Source organism: Numenius arquata, chromosome 1, assembly GCF_964106895.1.
Source record: "Numenius arquata chromosome 1, bNumArq3.hap1.1, whole genome shotgun sequence".
NCBI classification, from domain to species: domain Eukaryota; kingdom Metazoa; phylum Chordata; class Aves; order Charadriiformes; family Scolopacidae; genus Numenius; species Numenius arquata.
Window position 1 is genome coordinate 50,918,418 of NC_133576.1, and position 24,740 is coordinate 50,943,157.

Genomic DNA, 24,740 nt, shown 5'->3' on the forward strand with positions numbered 1-24,740 from the left:
GTATGGGAAAGAAGACCAACGTGATAATAGCAGCATCAAGCTCCTGTTAAGGCAGACCAGGAAACTCCAGTAACAGTAAAAATTGAAGGAATGTGTATCGGGGGTATCAGTACTAGATACTTCTTGAAGGAAAACAAACCATTTTTGGTGTGAAACAGCGGGCTTCTGGCTATGCCGAGTTCCTTTGTATGACACGGGCAGCTGCTCTCTCCTTGTAACAGACCATGAGGTTCCTCCCTAGCAATATGCTAAACATCCTATTTTAAAGACTTAGAGAGAGCTGTCTCACTTCTTAAAACTCAGCTGAAGATAGGAAAAGATGAGGTTGTTGATGTAACACGGTTAGACAGCCTTCAGCCTATTCTTTCACCTCAAAACTAACCGGTCTGTTATGGCAATTGATCTAATACTGGGTCCACCAAAGTAAATGGAAAATTCTCACAGTCTAATAAGCTTTAGCGTAGCGATTTATGGTTGCACAAAAATGAATTCTCTTTTCTTTGCATGTTGGGGTAGTGTTGTAGATGACAGGCAATTGAAAACTTTTAAAACAAATTAAATTGTCTAGAAACTATGAGAATTTAACATGTAATTCCATTAGGTTTTGTATTTGCATTTGAGCGGCTGAGAGGTTGAACCTTGAGCATCTTACACTTTTAATGGTTCTAGAAAAAAACATGGGGGCTTTCCTTGAACTACTTGTTGAGCTTTTCCTAAAATCAGTTAACCCAGCTACCAGAAGCCTTAAGGGATCCTAGCACTTAAGATAAAAACTGCCAAGTTCAATGCTGACCAGCATCTGAGGAATAGGAAAGCAGTCTGTGGGATATACCTGTGGTATGGAAACAATGGGTAAGATAAATTTTCTGTGTTTCTAGGCCTGCATTTTCCCAGTGTAAAAATAGGGACTTATTTTGTCCACTTGAAAGGTACCTTTTTGGGTGGCTTTCGCAAGAAAGTACAGACTGTAAGGCTTGAAAAAGTTCTGAGTTGCTTGAAGGACTGGGGGCTCTCTATGCGGCATTATTTTAGTGAATAAAGGATGTAGATCTAAAAGTTGCCTGAGAGCAGACTGGCTGCACTGATTTGAAATGCTTGTGACACTAAAAGGAGATTGTTAGCTTTTATTTGTGTACTGAATATTAAGTAGGAATTGATACAAAGAAACGTTGCGACAGTTACTCAGCACGAGCAGAACTATTTCTTCTGCTCTGAAAATTCCGAGGGAGAAGCTTGTCCTTCCCATTGAGGCTAAGGCAAGCCCTTAGAAATGAAATTACCCGATTTCACTCACAAATAAACCACTCAGCATTTTAAGGGCCGGAATTAACAGCTGCCAAGCGAAACCCCACCTTTCAAATCCATTTCAAATCCATCCCAGCTTCGGTGCATATTTTAATTAAGTTTTCTTCCCCGAGCCCGCTGAAGGCGAACCGCTTTGCCAGCCCTCTGAAAGCGCCCGTCTCCCCGGGGGAGCCCAAAGAACCCAACACCCCCCCCCACCCCCCACCCCAAAAAAAAAAAAAAAAGAAAACAAAAGAAAAGAAGAAAAGAAACCAAAAACCCCAGAAGCACCAAAAAAGTCGAGGGAAGCCCCGAAGGCTTCCTCAAGCCGCCGCCCGAAGAGATGCCCAGGTGAGGGCAGGGGAGGGGGCGAGGTGATGGAGAGGGATCAGGGATAGTCGGGGGAGGGGATGGAAGGGGTCCAGGGTGGGGGGGGGGGGGAATAGGGGGGTCTTCGGGGCGCTCCCTGCCGAGCCGGCACCGCCGCTGGGCGGGAGCGGGCAGGGGCGGGGCGGGGGAGCACCGCCCCCTCCCTCCCTCCCTCCTCGCCGTCGGGGCGGCCGCAGCGGCGCTGGGCGGCGGGGCCGGGCGGCCGCGTTGATTCTGTCTCCACGGCGCCGCCGAGCAGCAGCAGCAGCAGCAGCAGCAGCCGCCGCCATGAGGGAGCAGCTCAAGGGGTGAGGGGGCTGTGGGGGGGCGGCAGCAGGTGCCGGCGAGATGGGGTGGCGGTGAGGGTGCGGGGGCTCTCCGGTGTGTCAGCGGAGCGCCCCTGGTCGTCCCGCCGCCCGGAGAAGGTGGGGAGCGGCGTGGCTGAGCCCCGCGTGATGGACCGAGGTTGGGGGGTGTGGAGCGGCCGTGCCTTTCATTTATTGCGCTAAAAAGAACAGCTGGCTGCCCCGTTTCTTCTGGGAACTTGGAGCGGCGTGTAAACCCGCGCCTTTCCCTTCTCACGCTGCATGTGTCTAGTTGGAACACGTAGGAGATGGCGACGTGAGGTCGCAGACACGCGTGGGTGTACCCGGGCAGGCGTGGGCTGGCAGGGTGAAAGAAACGCAGGAGTCTGGCCGGGAGGTCGTGGGTGGGTGTGCCAGAGATGCGGGGTGCTCCCGGGAGGCGCCGGCAAGGACGGGAATTGGCTCTTGGCGTTGTTCCTCGGGTTTTAAGGGAGAGTGCAGTGCTGTAAAACGTTACCTGTATAGCACGTAGCGTGTGCTATAACTTGGTTCAGGCGTGAACTTTAATAGAATTCCTCAAAACGAACGTGCTTAGAGGTGTATTACTTTTCCCGGCAATTTCACGCTTAGAAATAATCTTTCAAGTTAGTAGGCAGAAGAAGCTGTGAGGGGATTCCCTCTGGGCTACTGCATTGTTAAGTGCTGTATTTCTTGTTGTTATATGGTACGTTATATTGCCTTTTAATAGCTATTGTAAAACATCGTGCAGCCTGGGACACCTCCAGTGTCCCCAGTCCTCATCTTAAGCTGAAGTTGGGCCAAGAAGTGATTTTTGCAGGCGTCTGTGTACAGAGCTGAGGCAGCGAGAAACATGGTTCTGTGTAGGATCTTTGACCTTTTAGCACTAAGGAATTGTTTGAGGCCATCACTGTTTGAGACTGGATTTGACAAGACCCTGCAGTGAAATTGCTTTGGCAGAAGTGGAGAGGATAGGCTTTGAAAAGCAAATAGAGCAGTGGAGAGTAACAGCTGGGGGGGCTGGCTCACCAAGCCGTCGCCACTGAGCAGGAATCTTTGCCCGTGACAGAGTGTACAAAATAAATGTTTAACATCGAGGGGAGAAAAAAAGAGTTACTATTCAGTACTTGGCAGTTGATATTTGCCCTTCTCCTACTATTCATTTCCAGTATCGGCACGAAACTTAAATATGTATCGGTGCCTGCCTTCAGCAGTCCTGATAAATCTCGCAAAAGCCAATAAAACATGATAAAGTCAAATTCCTGCTGAAAAGACACTGATCCTTGGCTTAAACAGAAATAGTCACTGCACAGATCAGTAGTCTCTAGATTTACAGATGAAAACAGTAGTCCTTTGTAAAGCACAAAGCAGTGCCACCTTTTTACATCGCCAATACTTTCCATGGTGGTAACTTGTTTTATCTAAGGAATTAATGAAACACTGTAAAAAGACAACTATAAAGTCTTCCTCGCAATCACTGTCATCTACTGTTGAAAACATTTTTTTTAAATGAGCGGTTATATCTATTCATACAAACAATTTAAGTTGCATTTAGGTTACTAAAATCCAAGCAACTCCATCATGTTTATTTTGGCTTTTTGACAACAGTCATAAGGTGATTGGAATAACCTTTTATTCATCTTAAAGCCAAAAGGTGAGAGGTATTGTGAATTGTGTTGTTTGAAAATGGATCAGTCCAGTGCTTTGTAAAATACTAGTTCAATTTTGGCTTTTTCATAAGTGTATGTAGTCATTTATTTATTGCTATGTGATAGAATTTCTTATTCTATGCAAATGTAGTTGATGTTGCATTTTCTAGTGAAAGGTGAGGGGAGAAGCGCAGCAGAACTGGCTCTGGTATCACCAATGAAGAGGGATCTAAGAATTTAAAAAGGACCCTGCGGTTGCAACTTAAAATTCTAGACTCTGTAGCCAAGCAGTGAATACACATGAGACTGAATCCTATATACATTTTGGAAAAAAAAAAATAAAAGGGAGGAGTGCAATCAAAAACAGTTAAAAGGTTTGCAAATGTTTCAGTGTGGCTTATGTGGGAATGTTTGGGGGGGGAATTTGCAGGAATTTGGATGAGGGGGAGCATTGCTCTCTACTCCTTCTGTTGCTGATGTTGCTCAGAAGTAATATAAAAGGAAGGAAGATAAAATAACTGTATTTTGTCCAAACTGGACAAGTTATAACAAGGGAACTGTAATTCAGCCAGTGTGTCAGTTAGGATATCATCTTTTGATTTCAGGTTTTCAATCCTGTGTGTTATTGGCTCTGCTGACAGCGACAAGAGACAAATCTCTCTGCTGTTGGCAGGAGCAGAGGAGTTCACACAGGCATAGTGTGACAGAATTCCTCACATAAAAATTATCCTTGCTAATATAATATAATCATCCTTTAATGAAGTGGTCCTGTGGTTCCCAAGGGATGTATTAAGTGAAGACTATGCTTTCATCCCACTGAATTATCAGAGTATTTAGCGTGCCAGTCACACCAGCGCCTAGGTGTCACCATTATCCATTGCTGCTCCTCTCCTTTCCAGACTTGGCTTTAATTTCCTTTCCACCTTTGCAGCTTAAGTCAGATGAGAAAGAGGAAAAAATACACCATGTGAGCTCGCTTATATTTTTATTTGTTGCAAAGTGTCCATGATTTAAAAGCTAGCAGTCAGTTTAGTTGACCTAAATGTAGAGCCAAATTGCAGAATGTATCCTCTGAGCATGTGCGATATTGAAAACTACTGGCTGTGCGCATTGGTGCCTTTTTATGATGGTGGTTTGTTGGAAAAGCATCGTGGGTACTTATTTCTGCACAAATTCTCGCCCTGCTTTAGGTGCTGCTAGTCAAGAGGACTTGCACTACACTTTTTGTGTCTTCCTGACTTGCAAGCTGTAAAGGGCCTTGTTCACCGGAGTTTGAAACTCTGGCAAACGCTTTGCTGCAGATCTATTAAGGATGCTACAGCATTCCCAAGTGTGGTTGAGGCTGCCTGAAACTGCTGAGCTGGCATTTCACTTCAGACGGTGTTCACAATAAGGGCATACACACAAATCCTCCCCCACCGGTTCAACCCCAAAGCTCACAATTAAATGGCCTTTGAAAATGGCAAAGAGGCTTATGAAGAATAACCTCGATGGAATCTAACCTTTCCTGGAGCTGCCCTTGTGTGCAGAATTGTTGATAACTTTCTGAGCTGAAAATGTTCAGTTGAGAGGCAAGTGCCTTTTAGCTGGAGCGGAATAGCTGCAACCTTCTTGTGTTCTGCATGTAAAGTACCAACAAAATCTGCCCTGGCTCGGTACGGGCACTCAGCCTCTACAGAAATCACAGTGGCCGAGGTTCAGTTCCCGTTAAATCCCTTGCTTTTTCCCTCAAGAGCTGCAGAGGTGGATGGACAGACACTGGGTCTGGTACAGGGTGCGAGGCTGAGTGAGCTCTGCTGAATTGCCGATGGTGGCCACACCAGCCCAGCACAGGGCACCCTGCCCCATGAGTAATTGCTGCTGGGAAGGTGGCAGAGGCAAGAGTTAGGGTCTCTACTGACTTGACTTTTATAGCCTGAAGGACGGGGTATTTCCTCTTAAGTTACAACTTAAGTTTATAAATAAAACAACTAAGTTTATAAATAAACTAAGTTATTTAAGTTGCAACTAAGTTTATAAATAAGACAAAGGAGGGGATAGAGGGGAAATCATAGAATCAGCGAATAAAAGCATTCCTTACAAAATGTGCATCTCCAAGGGACTTAATCTTATACCATGAAAGGAAATCACACCGAGTAGTGGTTTGGGGTTACTGGTATTAAAAATATCTAAAAACAGTTGGAGTCCAATGTTTCTTTGACAATGGAAATTTTATTTACAAGATCTTAGGAAAATCAGTTATGGATTTTCAGGAAGATTAGTAAATGCCATAAGCTTAAACCATACACACTAAATCCACTGATATATGGTTGGGCCTTACCATAAAAAAAAAAAAAAAAATCAATAAATTACTCATCCATGTAATGCTGATTAGTGATCAACCATAATAGTTTTCCACATTTAAGATGATCCTTTTGTTCTTCTATCTAACACAGGCATGGGATTCCACATTCCTATATTCCTTTGCCAGATATCTTATGGCTTTTAAATATTTTAATGGGGAATCAGTGCCTTTGAAGGCTACCAGGTTAACGGCTGTGGATTCTGAAGTGTCTGCTTTATCCATAGAGCAACTTATGGCTGCCAAACTAATTTCACAGAGGAAAATTAGGCAGATTATTTTCAGACATTTCTCATAACTGTGTGCATATTTGCTTTTTCTCATTTTTCCTACATGATTTGGCATACAAACCATGGTACAGTTGCTATTTGAACATCCCCACTTCTGGGGCTACCTGCCCTTGGGGAAGCAAGCCAGAGCAGCCAGGTTCATGCCTGGGAACTATCGATCTGGGATTCACATTGGGTGCGAACAAACTGTGGTCCCACGTCTGCAGGTTTGAATGTTTATTTGGGTCTGCGATTTTGGGTTCACCTAAATTGTGACATCTCTGGCTACGGGGTGGTTCTGCGATAAGTATGCTCCCTTCTTCTTTTCCTTTGGGCTGCTGTTGTATAAGCAGAGCCTTCTGGTAGCTGTTTTTAGGGACTCAATGTGTAAAGGAAACCATTTCTGGTTTTCTTCTAAAATGCACTTTATACCCGGGTATGGTAAAAGCTGCTGATGCTACATTCTCTCTGCAGAACCTGCCCATACCAAACGTAGTAGGAAATTCAGGAGCTCGGGTGCAGGTGGCTCAGATCCACAGGTTTTCACTTGAAGCTACCCAGTTTCTGCATTTCAAAAACCAACTCAGGCTCAGATTTCTGAATGTGATTGCAACCACCTCCCTTTGCACGACTCATTTTTTACCAGAGCAAAGAACAAGACTGCTTTTGCTCATCTAGTGTCCTCCTCCCTCTTTCACTGCCTTCAGCCACCGCAGGAATTAGGAAGGGGAGGGGATGCTGAGGTTGATGAGACAGGGCTTGTTTAAAAGCCTGTGCTCAACTAGGGCAGTGCCATAGCAGCATTTTTTCCTTATGCTTAGCGCTTGTGATCCCTTTCATTCTTTCTTACAGTCACAGAGCAAAATCTGGAAATATTATATATAGTAAGCTACTGCATATATAGAGGTTACTAGGCCAGTGAAGTATTCATATGAATCAAATAAATAGCCTGTCTTTTAAGACTAAAATTAAATCATACTAAGAGAACATGTCACGATTTTCTTTTTTTCTTGAGTAGGGATGGTGTTGAAGTGACTCATTGAAAATGTTACCCCTTTTTAGCCTGTAAAGGTGTACTTGGGAACATCACTGCCTCAAAAAGAAAACTCAAGGACAGTTTGTTCTCTAAAACAACCTCGCTGTACCAGTCTTCTGGCACACAGTTGGGTTTACAGGTGCGTTGAGCCCACTGGCTGGTCTGTGGTTTAGTCTCTTGGAGCTGGAAGGTATATGCTCCAGGAGCTCCACAGCGCTGTGGAGCAGGTCCTGCTCTCCTGCATATTTTCTCCCAAATGACGCGTGTGTGTTGGAACCAGGATGTCTGCTTTTTAAGTACAGAAATTGCAAACGTGATTGCTAGGAACTGTGCACTACATACGCTTTCCAGAATTATTTTTTTTATGAATAGTCATGGTCCTCTTCTAATGTGTTCTGTATGAACAGGAGTTTATTGGCTGCAGGATAGATAAGGAGAATTTTCTTTCAAGTTTTCTACGTTAATGGAAACATGATCACATTAGCTGATCACGCTGTCATTAAAAAAAAATCATAAAATGTGTAACCTTAGGGAGACGTGAGTTGCTACTACACCCGCTAACACTTCATTTCGTTGGCTTTCTCACACTGTGTGTCTTTTGGCAACATGTTGTGTTGCAAAGCTGAAGACTGCTAGCCTCATTGCAGAGACTGTCCAATTTACATTCTAGTCATACTGCAGCGTTTCATAACCCCGCTTCAGCTTTTCCCTGGCTTCCCAACAGCTCTGCCGCCTGACACTGCACAGGGACCTCCAGGGCAAGGGAAAGGGCCTGCGAGTCCCGGGGAAGAAGAAGAGCAGCAATAGTCTTCGCTAAAAGAGAACAGCAATGGGGGATGTGTGACACACTGGGCTGGAAAGGGATGCGAGCTGGTGATGGATCAGTGGGCTGTTGCATGGGGGTTTTAGTGCAGGTGTTTGGACCGAAAGGGAGGATGGCAGCCGCTGCATTGGATAGCTCTTACCTGCCACCTGGGAAAGAGTGGGAAGAGTACGTAGGGGAAAGAAGGTCAAAACCACCGTGTATCTCCGTATCTGGTCAAAATTTCCACAAAGATTCAAGTACTAAACCCTTTTAAACGTCTCGCCTCTAGTTTGGAGGAACTGGAGAGCAATCTGTACAAAACACCAAGTTTGTAAGAGTTGATCGGTATGCTTGCAAATTCCCCAAAGCATTATGGCCTATCTGGATACTTGCTGTCTTTTTAATATTAGCGCTGCTTACAATTTTTGTTTCTTGAGCCCGTGCCTAAATAAAGCGCTCCGAGTTAACGACTCGTGTTGGAAGAAGACGTGCCTGCCACTGCTGAGACCCCCTGCCAGAGCAGCTCAGGCTGCGGGCGGTGGTCTGGCACCGCGCTCTGGTGTGCAACCTGGATCACTCGCTGTGCGACGGAGAGAGCAATTTTACTTTACTAACTTTCATGTTTTGTATTGTAGCCATGAGACGCAAACGACCTGCTGGGATCATCCCAAGATGACTGAGCTTTACCAGTCTTTAGGTAAGACGCCTCTACCAGTTGTTTGGGTTTGTTTTTTTTTTTTCCCAATCCAATGAGTTTTCAAGGCAAGGATTTCCAGAAGTAGCAAAACCCAAAATGAAGTAGAAGCGAGAGGCAGTGCTTTTATTGAGGTTAAGATTTTCTGCAAGGGAAATATGTAAGGCAAAATAACACATTTCAAACATGCAGTGGAAGAAATAATATTTCAATTAGCACATTTAGAATGTGCGCTGGGTTTGCGAAGTAATTTGAGTGCATTGTTGCAAACTCTTGCTGAAAGACTGAGACAGAAATGATTTTAAAAAAAAAATCCTGAATCTTTTCACTGTCTAATCTACTTTACAAAAGGCAGATGAAAAAATCAAACCAAGCTGCTGTTAATGTTGACTTTTGGATGGTAGGAAGCCAATTGGAGCAATTTGCCAAACTGCGTTACCACTGCTTTATTTTTAAAGCGCTTTCAATACTTGGAAGGCATGGCAGCTGTCATGATGTCATTTTGAATACCCAAATTGCATGCTTATTATGACTTCAGATGTGCCTCTCTGGTGGAGGTTTTTTTTTCTTATTTTTTAGCAGCTTTGGATTTTATTAACAGAAGCACATCTATAAGATAAAATAGGTTAATCCATGCTCTAGTATAGGCTGCTTGGCAGGCCATTTAATAGCTAACTCTTTGCATTTAATGGCTCTGTTAATAAATAATAGAGGGCATAATAAAAATTAAGCTATTTCTCTAAAAGAAATATCAGTGAATATGCTGCATTCATAAAGGAGGTTACGTCTGTACAGCACACACACATAAACCAGCTTTAAACGAGCCAGCTTGAGCACTGGGGCAGTCAAATCTAGCATTCAGCGCAGGCTTATTTACCATGGTGAAAAATAGCTTAAATTATCTCCTGCTAAACTCTAGTTTAGCTGCTGAAAACAGTCTAATTATGCCAGCATAATCCATTTCGAGCTAACTCAGGTATCTCTACAGTGCTCTGCAGTTAAAGGCATACCAAAAATATTTTAGAAAAGTGATATGATAAAATGGAATGAGACAGTGTGAAGATTTCTTTCCATATGGTATTTGCACTATAGCAGCAATTTGTTTAAAAAATTAACCAGAATACAGCTCTGTATGTCAAAAAGGGATATAAGATGTCTAAGTTCAGGCTAACCAAATGCAAAAGCAGACAAGTATTGACTTGCCATTTAATTATAATGTATTGCCCTGTTTGTCTCCTTTATATTTTTACTCTTAAAGTGAGTGGTTTAAAAGATTCAGGACAAATTGTAATTGCGTATGCAGGCGTCCCTTTAATCCAGGTAGGTCTTCAAACAGTTGCCTGTTACTTGAACTGCACTATGACTCTGCAGCCACCTTTAATCCGGAGATTGCATGATATTTCTGATACTATTGTTGGTCAGACCTAAAGTCCTGTTGCAACTGCTTCTCTTCTGGTGTTTCCCTGTTTTAGCTAGAGCACTCCTGAGTATCAAGAAGTGAAAAGGTAGCTATGTATAAGGGAGAATATTGTCCTGATGTGTTCAGGTCAACGTTTCAAAAGATGTGTGACTGCTGAAGTCAGTTTGCATTTACTTTCACTGAGTTTTATCACTATAAGTATCATCCCAGTGTCAAGAGTTTAAGATAACCATATTTCTTACTACATAAAGAAGGAACATGTTTAGGCAGATTTTGTTGCTTTTTCTTATAATATCCTGCGCTTTTCGTTTTCAGGAGCAAGGAATGTCCAAAAGGGCAGTCCTCTTTCTGGCTAGTTTTATTTTGGGGGGGTTGAGACGAAATGCTTGTTAATATGGAAGTGATGCTGATTTTAGCAAAGGATGCATAATGTGTATTTTTATTAGTAAACATAGTTGTTCATATATGTGTACAAAACAGATTAGACAAGGTGATTCTTTGTGCACTGCCACATGGGGTGAAGCTTTGATAAAAGTGCTACTGCATAAGCTACCAATTTTTTTTTTATTTTATTTTTGAACTATGTGTATTCATCATTGCCTAACTCATACAAATCTCATAATACAAGCATAACCCGTTTAGTCTTGAACAGAACCCTTGATGTATTTTCAGTGCTTTGCTTTGCCTCAGGTCAAAACGGTAATAATGGGATGTTTGAAGTCTTTTCAGACTGTTCAGTAATATTTTATCTGAGAAGATATTAGTAAAGTTGATTTTGTACTGCATCCTATTATTTTTACCTCACATTAGGATCCAAATTTTGTTTCTCATTCATATGAAGAAGCTAGTAAAGAGCTTAGAGTATATGCATTTAAATATCTGGTAGAAAACATGAATTCTGCAATCCAGGTAAATGTAAAAAATGAGACCAAGCACATCAGTGCTGTCAAGAGTTTTCATTTCCATTTTCCAACTCCTACACCTAGCCTCTAGGGAGTAATTGTGCTATGTGATGTAGCTCTCTAAACATGCCAGTATATCATAATTTTCTAGGGGATCCTTATGGCTAATTTAAATTCTTACAAATTACTGAAAGCTTAATTTTTTTTTAAGTGAATGAGGAAGGTGCAACCTGGCACAACGTGAAGTTCCTTATCTGCCTATGTCTTAGACACAAGAGACTCTTCTGTAAGAAAAAGGAGTAATAATAGTTTTATTGTTCACATACCTACAAATTGCTGCATTACATTTTTGCTACAATAGATGAATTCCAAATTTCAAACTTATTTCCTCAGCTTTCTGACTTTAGAGCTTTGGGTATTTATAAAAATGAAGTTAAATTACTTGGGAGCATTATTTGGTACTAATAAAAGAAGGTAGGAACATGCGGTGTGCATTTTTGTACCCAATTAGATTGTCAGTCTGGAAAGTCCTGTATCCTTTCTTCCAGAGGGACTGCAGCAGAGGAAGCAGAAAGAACCCATAGGAAGAAATTATAAAATGACCTGCCCATGAAGGAAATATTCTCAAATTCTCTTTGATCTCATTTGCTGAAACATGGCTGTTTATAAAGACACTAGTGATAACTAAAATATTTGATTTGAAATTTAAGACGTGTATAAAAAGTTTCTAACTGGCAGTTCTTTTAACAGAAGCTTTTCCTTTTCAGATATTAAAAGGCTTGTTCTAGCCTGCTCTTCTTTGTTATTTAAACAACATAGCATTTCATCCCTTTTGATGAAGCATCTACTGCTGACTTAAATTGGGCAATTTTCACCCTTCACTTAAAGTTACAGCTTCTTAAAGTCACATAATAAGCCATCAATATTAAATGCCTTAACTGTTTTTTAATGGTGAAGTCAAAGTGGCAACAGGTAGTTGCAACAATGACCTTAAGTGTATCATTTAGTGTATCTAGTAGATGTTGGTGTGGATTAATTAAGAAGAAATTATATAAATTAAGAACACAAAAATAAATGCTGGAATATGAAAGGTAGTAAAAATCAATGATAGTGAGTCTCAGAGGTTCAGAGACTGACAGACATCCCCTGGTTTGTATTTACACCGTTACGAACCACTCCCATTTTCTTCTAACTTCTCTCTGTAAGTCTTCAAAGTACCAAGAACCGCTCCAACTGCTTTTCTTTCCAAAAGCAGTTCCCCTGCAGCAGATCTGCTTTTTTATATCGTTCTTTTACAGCCCCCTTACAAATTTTCTCATCCTTCATGATGGCTCCAGGGCATCACTGAAATGAGAGTTTGTGTTACTGCATTGTCCTGAAGAGTTCAAGGACCTTTGGGTGAGGGGAGAGATGGGAAGAGCAGGAATCGAAGTGGTCTAAGATTGCTTAATTTTTTTTCAGATTGTCTTGTGAGAGTGAACGTTTAATTGCAGGCAGTTTAGATCAGAATGATAGTATTTTGCCTTTAAGCTGAAAATGAATCTACCCTTTGCAGTGATGGCCCAGGAGAACGTGGGCTGCTGTGCCATACTGTTAGTGTCCCCCTCTTCCAGCCTTCCCGTGTAATGTCAGTACGAGTCTCCTCAAGGTGCATTAGTGTCACTGTGAACAGTAATTGCAGTAGCAGGATGCAGTCAGAAATGTTGATGAGTGCATCTGTTTATCTCTCCTGATTCACCAAGGCACGACAAGGGGGTGAAAACCACCCTCACCCTTGGAGACTGCAGTGCACTGGTGACAGCTTTCCATTTAATTTGGAGGGATGGGGAGGGCAGTTCTCTGTGGAGTACATGGAAGAAATGTCAGAGTTGCTTAACACAAGGTAGGAGAATGCTGGAAGGTACTTCTCAGCCTCCACTGGGGCTTTCGGCCGGAGCTGCCGTTTTGGTCTTGTGGCTGGCTGCTTTTGTGCAGCAATGTGAGCTTCCAACTCCAAATGACCAAGGTGGACAAACTTTATCCTTTTTGGTTTGTGTATTTTGATTTGTCCTTCTGAAATGCTGCCCCAGGAGGCTAAACTGCCTCTCTTTGCCATAATAGTTTTTATTACAAACTGCTAAACCATGTATTTAATATGAGGTTTTATTGGATTCAACTAAATGTTTTCCACGTTTGTACTAGTAACACATGTGCCTATTGCACACATCAATCCTTTGATTTCTACCAAAATCTGGTGTAATTATACCTATGGTCTTTCTTTAAATATTGCTTATTTGCAGATGTCTCTTTCAAGCTAACTGCAATTTGAATAATAAAACTTCTCACTTCAGAAAATAGGATTGGTTGGATTCTGTCAACCTTGGATAGTAGTCAGACCTAGAGTAGGTCATCTTTCTAACACCGTGTGGTTGCATCTTGTGTAGGCAGACACCTAACAGACCATAAATGTAACTATGGCAGAGAAGTGGAAGTTACATGGTAGAAGTTAACCTTGTGTCCCTTGGAAATGAAACCATAGGCGTATTAGCAGTGAAGGAGGGTATTGAAGAGAGAGCAAAGTAGTGTTCTGTTATGGAATAGCTGACCAGTATGAGAGCGTTTTCCTCAAGAAAGTTTGCAAATGGATATTTTCATTAGTATTCTTGAAGTTGTTTTTTTGCTATTTACTTATTTTAGGTTTTTCCATTATGACTACTTCTCATCTAATGTACGTGAAGGATTTCTGACCTTTCTGACTGCAAACTCTACTCACATCCCAACCCCATAATGGGATATAACCCAGATGTACATCATATCCTTTCTTACGCTTTCGGGTTTGCAGGCTGAAAAAAAGCCATTACACGCTAAAACTAAGTTCCCAAAGGTCATTTCAATTGGTTTTTGGAATGTTGGTACGTGCTGTGGTTTTCAACCACTTGGTCTAGGTGCAATCAGTAGCATTTTGGTGCCTGGTGTACCTCCCACTCACTAATTTGCAGAGACGCTATCAGCTTTTTTACTCAGTGGGACAGGTCTCCATGAAATAATACAGCATGCTGTATTGTTTCGTGGAGAGTGGTTAAGCTGTATGTGTATAATAACACTGTTTACTGTTATTTATTCTCAAAGCAATGTAGATGATAACATTAATTATTGTTATAATAAAAGAGTCAATAGCTGAGACTCAACTGATATTAAGCAGTGTTACTTGATTAATTTCTCTCCTTTGTGCGTTTGTCTCATTTGCATTTTTAAATTACAATTCCTAAAGAGGCGGTATATGTCACTGTAGGGCATCATTAAAAGATTTATATATGGGATTTGGGCAGTGGGAAGAAACCCTGCATTCTTATCAGCTGGTCAGGGAATCACAGCTGTATTGAATCGATGTGAGATGAAGCTTCTTGAGAAGTCGAGAGTGTTGTTAATGTCTGATGAAACATGAAAGCTTAGTGGCGGTAGTGGAATTATGGTCCATTCAGGACTGTACAGAACACAGTTTTTAACCTCTGTTAGGTAGGCATTGTCAGAGACAACAGGGACATGCAATTAGCAAAATAGTATATTCACTGCAGGCAGTGTATTTCTGAACAGCTATATGAGCATATCACAAGCTATGGTTGAGTAAGACTTTCAGGGTTTGAGGTTTCACATTTTTTTTCCATGCAAATAAGTGAGAGTAAAACACACAAACAAACCTCAAAACTCTGTAAATCCTATCAGATGAAGATGAGAATTTGACCCAATGACATCTAATTTCTTTCAAAGAAATTAGTTGTTAACTTTCCAAATTTTACTCTTGAGATAGTTACCACCTGAAGCATGTAAGCTGCTCTTTTCAGTTTGATTCTGTCCAGACAGTGAGAAAATTACTGTCCACAAAATCAAATTAAATGGCTGTGTTTTCTTCTCATGAAATAAAAAGCAATAATAATAATATTCACAATAATATAACCAAGTAACCCTCTTTAAAGTAAAAAACAAGGTGGTTTACAGGCAGAAGACCCTTCCTGAGATGCCTTCAGATTACATTGTGTGTGTGAGAGACAAATTACATGTACAGTCTTTGACAGGAGGTAGTGTGGCCCATCCCAGAGCTTTAAAACCCTCAGTGAGATTAGTCTGCTGTAGACGACAGTGTGTTATTAGGTAAACCATCCCAGTCATTCAGCGCTATTAGCAGCTAGGGCAATTATAGAGTGGTTCCTCTGTTTTAAGAACCACAATGGAGAGCAGTTCAGTTACAACACCTCACTTGAAACCTGTTGTCTGTGTTATAGATGTGACTACTTACTTAAGAATAAAAGCAAATATCCCTCCATGCTGGATGCTATACCTCTTGTTAAATATGTTCTTTTTAAAAACTTATTGTTCTTTTTTATTGTTTTTAGTTGCTTACCAACTTATTTGTTGCAGTAAGACTCAAGAATATGAGGATCTGTTTTTCCTCTTGAAATAATAGTCGTATCCCAATGTAAAATCTGGAATTTAGTATGGGAGGATTTAAAAAAAAAAATTAATTTACAACATTAGGTAGTTCACATTTTGTGATACAAATTACTGACCAATTCACGAGTGGATTTTTTTAACTTGATTGTCCACTGTCAAAAGGATCTGTTATGTGTAATTACAGCTGTTCCTACAATACTGTAGAAATACCACATTGGAAAACATGTTAATGAGAGGCTGTCTTAGCTCTTTTGAGAACGAACATAGCTCTTGTTTTGTGATTTCTCTCAACATGCAGAAAAGGTTAGGATTTAATTATCTGATCATCTTTCCATAATATTTCTGATTTGAGTTCTTCCTATGAGCAGGCTGGAGTCCTCTTCGTTAAAGCTGCATATGTAATAAAAGCACTAGTTCTTGTTCAGTGTTATTCATATTGATATGAATGAACATAAGAATATGAACATATTCATATGTTGTAGGCACATGATGGATGTGAAGGAGATCACTTTTTTAGAAAACCTTCCTACTGCATTATTTGCTATGAAGCAAAGGAGATGCTTGTCTTGTGTCTGTAATGAAAAAAAGAAAGCAGTGGAAGGAAATTTCCTAATTTCTGCGAACAGCTGATGCTTTAGCACTTTGAACTTCTTTCATGAAGACGGTGGGAGGGCTACAGGAGAAGCTTAGGGGGATCATGGAGAGATCTTACTGCTATGTTGGTGGGAATTGTTAATTGCTGCGAAGGCATCCACTGTAAGCACCTGCCCCATCTTACGGGTCTCCTGTAACACGATCTGCCATCTTCTGCCCTTGAAAAATTCCTATCTTCTTAAACAGAGCAGTTGTTCATGGCTGAGTGTTGGGAGAACCATGATTTCTATTTGCTCTGGGCTGTCGCTATGAGTGTCACCAAATACTCCTGTGTGATCTTTTCCGCAGTCTTTTTCTTTCCAGGAACCAGGTGACCTCTTCCACTACATTGTCGTTTCAGACCATAAACAGTTTATGTTCTTGAGCATTTACACTTTTTGATCAAAGCTTGAAAGTTACCTTCTGAATGAGGGCTGGGAGTATCATTAAACAACCTGCAAAAGTCTTAGATACTCCAAAGGCTTTCCCGCCCTCTGACCACCTCATTTGGATGGTGAGATGGTGAATAATTTCTAGGAATGGGAGGAAGCTCTCTGGCATGCTCAGAGGTGATAAAAGATTTGGAGTCAAGGCTTAGTGGGCCTTTCCTCTTTTAGTGGCTGTTGAGAAGTAGAGAAAGCATCAGGTTTTTTTTCTTAGGACACAGGAAGGGGAAAAAAAATACAAAACCCCACAGGGAAGGAGGAGCTAGTGGTGTTTCCATAGGAAGGTTGCTGCTGCTTTTGCCTCCTCCTTCCCTCCTCTGCACGTTCCCGGCAGCAGCAGCTGGCTTGCGGCCAGGCAGTGCTGTCTGCTGCCTCACTCAAAGTTTCCTCCCTTTGCATTTCATGGTGATGTTACCTCCAACGCTCCCGAGCCCAGTGACCGAGTCTCGTTCCCTGACAATCTTGTGTTCTACGGTTCATTTAAATAGGGTCATATACCAGCAAGGGAAATAATTTGAACCCAATTAGGAGAGGCCTGGGCTCCCCTCATTGCTCTACAGAACAACATGTTCTTTCCAGCAGTAGCTCCGGGGGAGGAAAGATGCCACTAGCAGTTTCATGGGAGTAGGGTGGGGGGAAAAGCTAAATCATTAAGATCCAGCAACCACAAATGACTGTCACCACCTGGTAAGGGAGCCATCCATCAGGAGCATGGAGTTAGTGGCATAATGAAGACGAGAGGTGAGCAGTTGACCCAGGGAGAGTAACTGGGCATGGGCTAATACTGATAACAGCAGCAAAAGTGGGAAGCAGGGGCGTGGGATGGCTACACATGGCCTCAGCACGTACAGCCAAAAGCAGACGTTGCTGCTACTTTCCCAAAACCTGAGGTGAGGGCTCCAAAACTTGCTTGCTGCTCATTTACAGCAGATGCTTCTTGGCAGCAATGGCATTAAGGTTGATAACAAATTCATTGTGTGTTACATACACAGGAAAATAGATGTAAACTACAGCGCTTTCAGGATTAAGTGTGTTCATGGATCATACTTTCTGCCTTGATCAAGGCCTGAAATATGCATGTATATTTACTAATATTTCTTAAAATGTAAATAATAAGTAGAGAAGCTTTTTGCAGAATACTCAGGGGAAGTTTAGGGAAGGCTGCTTCATTTTATCAAAAGCTAGCCGTAATATAGTATATATTCTTTTCCAGAATACAAGTGCAGATTTACAACAAGAGTACAAAATGGAACTGAAGTTGCAGAGTGTTTGTGAGAGACTGCTTTATTAATTTCTGTTCAAGACAAATTAAGTCACTTCATTTAAATTGCTCACTATATTCCACACCACATTAAGGCTTCTGGACCTGTCAGGATGATTGTGAGAGAACAGTACACAGGAGAACTGCCCATTAAAAAGGTGTATGGAACCATGCAAAGAAAAGAATTTATATACAAAGCTGAAACTTTCCATTCTGCTGTAAGACATTTTTTAGAAATGTTCCACAGCTTTTAATAAGGTATACAAAACTACTGAATTATCAAACCTCAAATTAGTCTTTCAGAACAGCTTAATTAAAATTAATGCAATTGAGACTATGTTCCCTCTGCTACCTGTACCTGTACAGCATTGTAAATGATGCAGGGATAGTTGTACCCAAGCTACCACATTGCAAACAGCTTTATAGCACCTCAGCACCTATGCCAGCAAGGAACTGTTTTGTATTTGCCCTGGTTTTCATCATACTATTTCTCTAAGAGTCTGCCAGGCATAGAGGCAGCTTGTTGGGCTAAATGGACCTTTATTCTAAGCCAATATAGAATCATAGAATGGTTAGAGTTGGAAGGGACCTTAAAGATCATCATCAAGTTCCAACCCCCCTGCCATAGGGACACCTCCACTAAAGCAGGTTGAAAAAAAATAAATAAAAAAAAATATTTTTTTTAATGTTATTTTTGTAGTTACATCGTAGTTTAGACTTTCCAAACACTTTCCCATCATTAACTCCTTAGGCCCCTGTGTGTTTCATGAGTCAGTTAAATGCATTCTGCAGTGTTGCCAGGTGCTGAAACTGGCTGGCACAAACAGTCCATTTCTGTGCTAGAAGACCCTTAAATTGCAAGATTCCAACCGATCTGTTGGGAAGAGTCCCTAGAGGGCTCAAATGCCCAGGAGTGTCTGTGCCCAGGAGTTAGTTGGGTAGCAGGGGCCCAGAGGAGTACGCCTCCTACAGGGCCAGGAGTATGCCAGCAGCAGTCTGGTTTTTCAGTGGTGGAGGTGACAGTGGTTTGGCACAGGAGCATCCCTGTCCCACTCCGTGCCACTCCTTAGTTCCCCGTGCAACCGCCCTGTAGCATCCCTGGGAGGAGCTGGTAGTGCCACTTGGGAAACGGCATCCATTCATTGACTTGCCCCCAAAACAGCAACCTTGATGGCTTACCTGGGGTTGATGGAGGTACCAGCTTGAAGCTGCATGCAGTTAGCTTGGGTATCTGTTGACCTACTCGTATAAACGAAAGCCCTTTGCCAAATTCGCGCACTCACTTCTGTATCCTGAGTCTGATTCTGAATACTGCAAGCGGTGTTGTATCTGCACCGTAGTCTGGGTATGCCAGATCTGGTTGTAAATTACGAGTTAGCCAATGTACTGGTACTGATGGCAGGAATTCAGACACAGTAGTTTCAACCTCACTTTCAGTGAATTTTATCTTGGTTCTTACAAATGGGGTTTGGCCAAGGCCACCCTCAGCAAAGCCAGGGACAAGATTAGAATAAGTGCATCTTCCTTGTTCTGGTTTCATGGAAGAGAAAGATGCAAATGCAGTTTCCTGGCCAGATTTGGTCCAAGACAACCCCTCCTTTTTTTTTCAGTTTTGTCTAGTGTTCACTTTCTAGACTACGGACCAGTTGCTGTGCCTTGCTGTGGAGATAGTCAGAATTTAGTGCTGAATAATGTGCAAGTAGCTGATATTGAGCCTCCTGAGGGCTGAGAGGCTTCTAGAAGTTCTAGTGTGGTGTGAGTAGTTTGATGGGTGGCCCACGTTGTCCCTGCAGCGTCCCGGGAGGTTTTTGCAAGCTGTGGTTAAACTATTCGGAGGCTACTTGTGCTGATGTCCTTATTTTGTTAACCGTGCAAGAAGGCTCCAGCAGAAATCGTGCCACACCGGGTGTTCCATGCTGGGTCACATTCCCTGCTGTGCTGCCACAGCCCACCAGCTCCCCGCCGGTTCAGAGGCGGGAACCTGGGAACTCACCTGGCTGGGTGAGCTGGCTTCTCACCAGGAAGGCTCTGCGTCTCAGGGCTGGGATCTGCTTGGGTGGAAAGTACAAATGTTTCATTGTTTTTTTTTCTAAAGTTTTTTTCCGTCGTAGCTGAGAGTTGCCTGCTTTTCCCTGGGCAGAGCTCTTCTCTTGGGGCTGCCTGCACGCAGCCTGGCTGGTGCATCGGGCAGACAAGGAAGAGTTTCAGGTTCTTATCTCTCTCACGGTGCCTTTGGTGTGAAAGGCTGCCGTGTCTTCAGACAACACTGCTGCAGTCACTGATGTTGTCCTTTCAAGTGCTCTTAAGTTCAGTGCCTTTGAAGGAAAGGAAGTAACACTTCAGGACTTAGTCTTTTTCTTTTGGATGATTGCTTGTCAAGGTTTGAGGGCTTTTGCTCAGTGGAGTTTCTAACGTACTTTTTTTGGTTTTCCTCTGTTCTTCTAACCGATGAGTATAATCTAGTTCAGCTCAACAATGTCTTTGTGAGTCTGGTTATTTCTAAGGTGTAAAGCTAATCATTTATTTTAATATTTCACCCCTACAGCTGACCTGAACAACGTCAGGTTCTCGGCATACAGGACTGCCATGAAGCTCCGCAGACTGCAGAAAGCCCTCTGCTGTAAGTATGTGCCTGTGCCTCGCCTGCTGCCGGGAGGACTTTATTACCAACGCACAAGTTTATTCACAACTTTCAGAAGCAGAAAAACACCCCCACACATACCCCCAGATCTGCCTGGTGCATGGGAACCTCCCACCTGAAGGGTCTTCTGCTGCCAACAGTTTGCACGTTCCTTACAAAACCAAAGTGCTTGCTGGTCTGCAGATCTGTCCCTTGTTAGACAGAGCAGTGGATCAGACACAAAACTGACATCTCCTACATATTTCTTATCTTTATACTCCTTAGCTGGGTATTTTCACTGTGCTCATTACCAGAGCCACGTCTTGCGTCAGCCACAACTTTACGTCTCAACGCCAAAGGAACAGGATTGGAGTGTATTGGGAACGGTGAGAGTTTGGGTGAAGTAATCGCTCCAGAGCTGGAGTTGTTAATGGCTTATTAAGTTGAAGCTTGAACCCTGAGGGGCTGTTGCCTTTAAATGAGATCATCACAGTAAACATTTAGCTTCATTTTTCCCCGGCTTTTGGTTATGTTCAGAAGTCTCTCATCAGCCATATGTTTGTGATGTGCGTGTTCTAACATTTTAATTCTCTCAACTGGTGCATGGTATTTTACTTGTCACTAGAGTTATGTTTCCTTTTCAGTTTATTGGAACCTGATAGCTAAATAATTTGCTTGTAATTTTCTTGGTAGGCCAATCAGTTGCCAAAGCAAGCAGTTTATTAGGTGGTACAGTTTGGGAGGTTATTAAAATACTTTAACATTCACCATTTGGCATTTAGTTACAGGGTTAAGTTTCTGACACAGTTGCAAATGTCTCAACTGTTGATTTACCTCAGGTTTGGATTTGTGCTCACATGCTTTCTGGAACTGTGTCAAACATTGATATTTTTGAGCATGTTTACTTTTAGGCTTATAAGCATGGGTGAATTCCACTAGTGAACAGATTTAATTTCTGAATGTATGAAAAAACAGAACAGAAAAAGCAAAAAAACAAACAGTAAGTGAAAATTCGTGTAACGTAATTAAAGGTCTGAACATTAATGCAGTGATGATGAATTTTGATGATCAGAAATACAAACATCTTTCCATGGCACAGCACTCCTGCCACACTCATCGTAGAAAGGTAGTGTAAAGAACTTGGAGTGATAGGCAGTGAAAGGTATCCACAATCGGTGCAGCACTGACATAGGGAAATAAAATATTTGGAATTACAGGTTTCTCTAGCTGGCAGTGCATAAGCGTAATTTGCAACAGGTTTTTATGGCTGAAAGTGCAAAACTTTGCATCCTTTTTTATCTGTATTACCCTGATGCCTACCACTAAATAATTCTAGACTCATCTTGGACTTTACAGTGGGGAATTGTAGTTATGCGCTGAAGTCAGTTCATTTCTCGAGGTTATACTTAGGTAGATTTTCTGAGAATGGATGTTTTCAGAGACATGCAGTGGCACTTAGAGTGATTACTTTAGCGCATTCTTCATACTTGTATCTAAGGAAAAGTATTTAAGGAATTTGGTTAGCAGTCTTTGTTCTTACAAATATTTTTGCTTGGAGACACCATCATTTTATTTGTGTGTTCTGTGATTTCAATGTCACTTGTGAAGTCAGTTTAATTAGATTTTTTCCAAAAAACCCCAACTCATTAGAAAATTCTTTTTCTGCAGTTTGGCACTAGTAGAAATAGAGCACATTGCTGGGTTTCAGGGCTTCTACACATAGCCAAAAATCCCTAAATTCCACCTGCTGTGGGTGCTGCTTTCAGCTCTTACTTTTTATTTCAGTTTTAAAATTTCATGAGTTTAAATATATATATACACACATATATATATATGTGTGTATATATATAAAATTTTCTGCAAACTTTATGAAAAGCAGAGCAGTGATGTCTACTGAGGAGCACTTTTAAAGATGTGTGCACAATAGAAGGCCTGCAGAAGTGGAGGTGCAACCTATGCCTTGGTGGCAAGAATAGAAACACTTTTAAAAATGAACTATTCTTAGACTTACTTCTTTTCAGTTTGCAAATCAGCCCATTGAACACTAAGGTGCTAGGTCGTTAAACCTAAAGAACCCTACGGAAAACGATAATCCTTAACAAATAAATGCTTGTGTGTTGTGTTACCTTAGAAATATCTAGTGTGTGGCTCTATTGTCCCAGCCTTCAAAATTATTGTGGGCATGCCAGGTGTAACTATTGCACCGTTTTTTATTAAATGTATGGTTTCCTTTGATAATTGCATCAAAGCATGTTGACTTTCTTGGTTTACTACTTTTAAAAGATCTGATCTTTAAGTGCAAACCACATCTGAACATTGTGATGTCAATGAAATGAGGTGTATTCACACACTGTTCTTGGAGATGCACAAAAGGAAGTATTCAGGAACTTCTGTTAGGGTGCTTTTTTCCTTTAATTGTATACAGGCTAGATTAAATATATTTTTTTTTTTAATGTATCAGCCAACAGCAGCAGGTTACAGAGGAGATGGTCTTGCATTCTGGGAACACCATTTATACGTTTTATCACCAGCCATATGTTGAGTTTTTCCCAAGTTCAGTATGTGACCTTCACAGCAAACTTTCTCCTGCCTGTTAATTGTCACTTCTGTCCTCCAGTGGCAGTTATTCCAGGTCATCTTCTATACTTTTTCTGCAATCTGGCCACAGGTTGGTGTCTAGTGTCAGAGAATTATTTATATATATAGATGACTTAGATTTCAAAATAAGCTAGAAGCTACTGCTCAAACAGATTTTGGAGTCAGTTTTGGAATTTTAAAGAGGAAAGAACAAAAGAGTGTCAGAGAACTCACAAAAAGTACAAAGCTTAAAGTGGTATGATTTATTCAATTAAAGCTTTGCAAATCACAATACCTATGAATATAAAACTCTTCAATACATGTATGACTGTTGGGGCTTGTCTTTTGAAAGTCTGTCGTTCATGGGACCTCCACATTTGCTTTCAGGAATGAAATACGCAATTCCTGGTTCTGAGAGAGGGTCCCCCCTTCCTCCTTCTCCTTCTTTCATCTTGGTGGGAAAGATGCAGGAGGAGCTTAATGTGGCAAAGGCCAGAGCCACTCTTTCCCATAAAAAGAAGTTCCCTGGAGCAGAGTGGGATGGCGAGCAGTTTTTGCTTGTTATAAGATGAACATATGTTATTAACTTCAAGATAGGACATGAGGTTGATGAAGAGCGGGGTGAAAGCCTTTTCAGAAGTTGCTGCTTATTAGTGGGAAAAGCTTTCACAAAGTGGAGTGACCCATGTTTAGCAGTAGCTGCATATATAATTAAGCTGCCACTCAGATGCCTGAGGGGTTCATTTAATTACCGTTGATTCATAGTCTCAAAGGAACTGAGAGTTCAGCCTGAAGCTCAGAGTTAAAGGTGTTGTGAAGGCAGTGCTCTATTTCCAATTTGACTAAAAAATTATTGGAAGAAAAGCTTCTTTCTGAGACTCTTAGGAATGGGTTTGATAAATATGCTTTAGGAGGATATAACACTGACCTTAGAATAGCTATATTTTATATGCTAGTAGGTTAAACATAATATTCCAAAATATTTTCTTTTAATAAATATCTATATGCTAATGAGAAAAAAGGAAAATTCCAATAAAACCGTGCACAAAATCACCAATGTAAAGTTTAATTTCTTGTTATAATAATGGGGATAGCGTTCCAAGCTTTCCTTATTCACTCTAGCACTGGGTATGTGAGGCCCACACGATGAAATTTTCAGAAGTGCTTAAGGGATTTAGTAGCAGAAGTCCCTGTTGATTTCCAATGAAATTTATACTCCTGAAATGCTTTTGGCAATTATGAAATCCCAGCGTACTGTCCATGCAGCTTTACCAAGCAGCCCTGTGTGCAGCTAAAGTATTTTTCATCTCCACTAGAACATCAAAGGGTCAGCTTCATCCTTGGTAAAATAGGATACTCAAGTGAGAATTTGGCAAATGTGTCCTTGAGCTGGATGAAGTTCTTAAAAAAAAAAATCCTGCATGGGGTTCTGCATTTAGCCTCTGTGCATTTTCTTTGACATTACTGAGCTGTGTCCTTACCAGGACTCAATAAAACACATTTTTGTTCCAATCAGAGAAAAAACGGTCTCACAGTTGGGTAAGTTCGTTTCCCAATTTTGTGATGGATTTCCTGGACAAGTTTGGGTAGTTCAGTTTGGGCCAAATCCTGCTCCCTCAAGTCATGTTGAATGGTGCTGCACTTTGTGACTGCTCATGGTACGAGCAGGACTAAAAGTGTCTG

General features: G+C 41.5%; 1 protein-coding gene across 4 annotated transcripts in view; it reads left to right on the forward strand.

Moving 5' to 3' along the window:
- The window catches only part of DMD (dystrophin), a 1,192,402-nt gene that overhangs the window by 1,102,111 nt on the left and 65,551 nt on the right, over positions 1-24,740 (forward strand). For 2 of the 4 annotated variants that reach the window (XM_074159153.1, XM_074159164.1), the window contains exons 1-3: positions 1,942-1,961; positions 8,712-8,773; positions 20,406-20,480. In XM_074159153.1, coding sequence (XP_074015254.1) covers positions 1,942-1,961; positions 8,712-8,773; positions 20,406-20,480 — 157 coding nt within the window. Of the gene's footprint in view, positions 1-1,941; positions 1,962-8,711; positions 8,774-20,405; positions 20,481-24,740 lie in introns of those variants that run through there. The other 2 variants (XM_074159135.1, XM_074159144.1) reach the window with 1 other exon arrangement.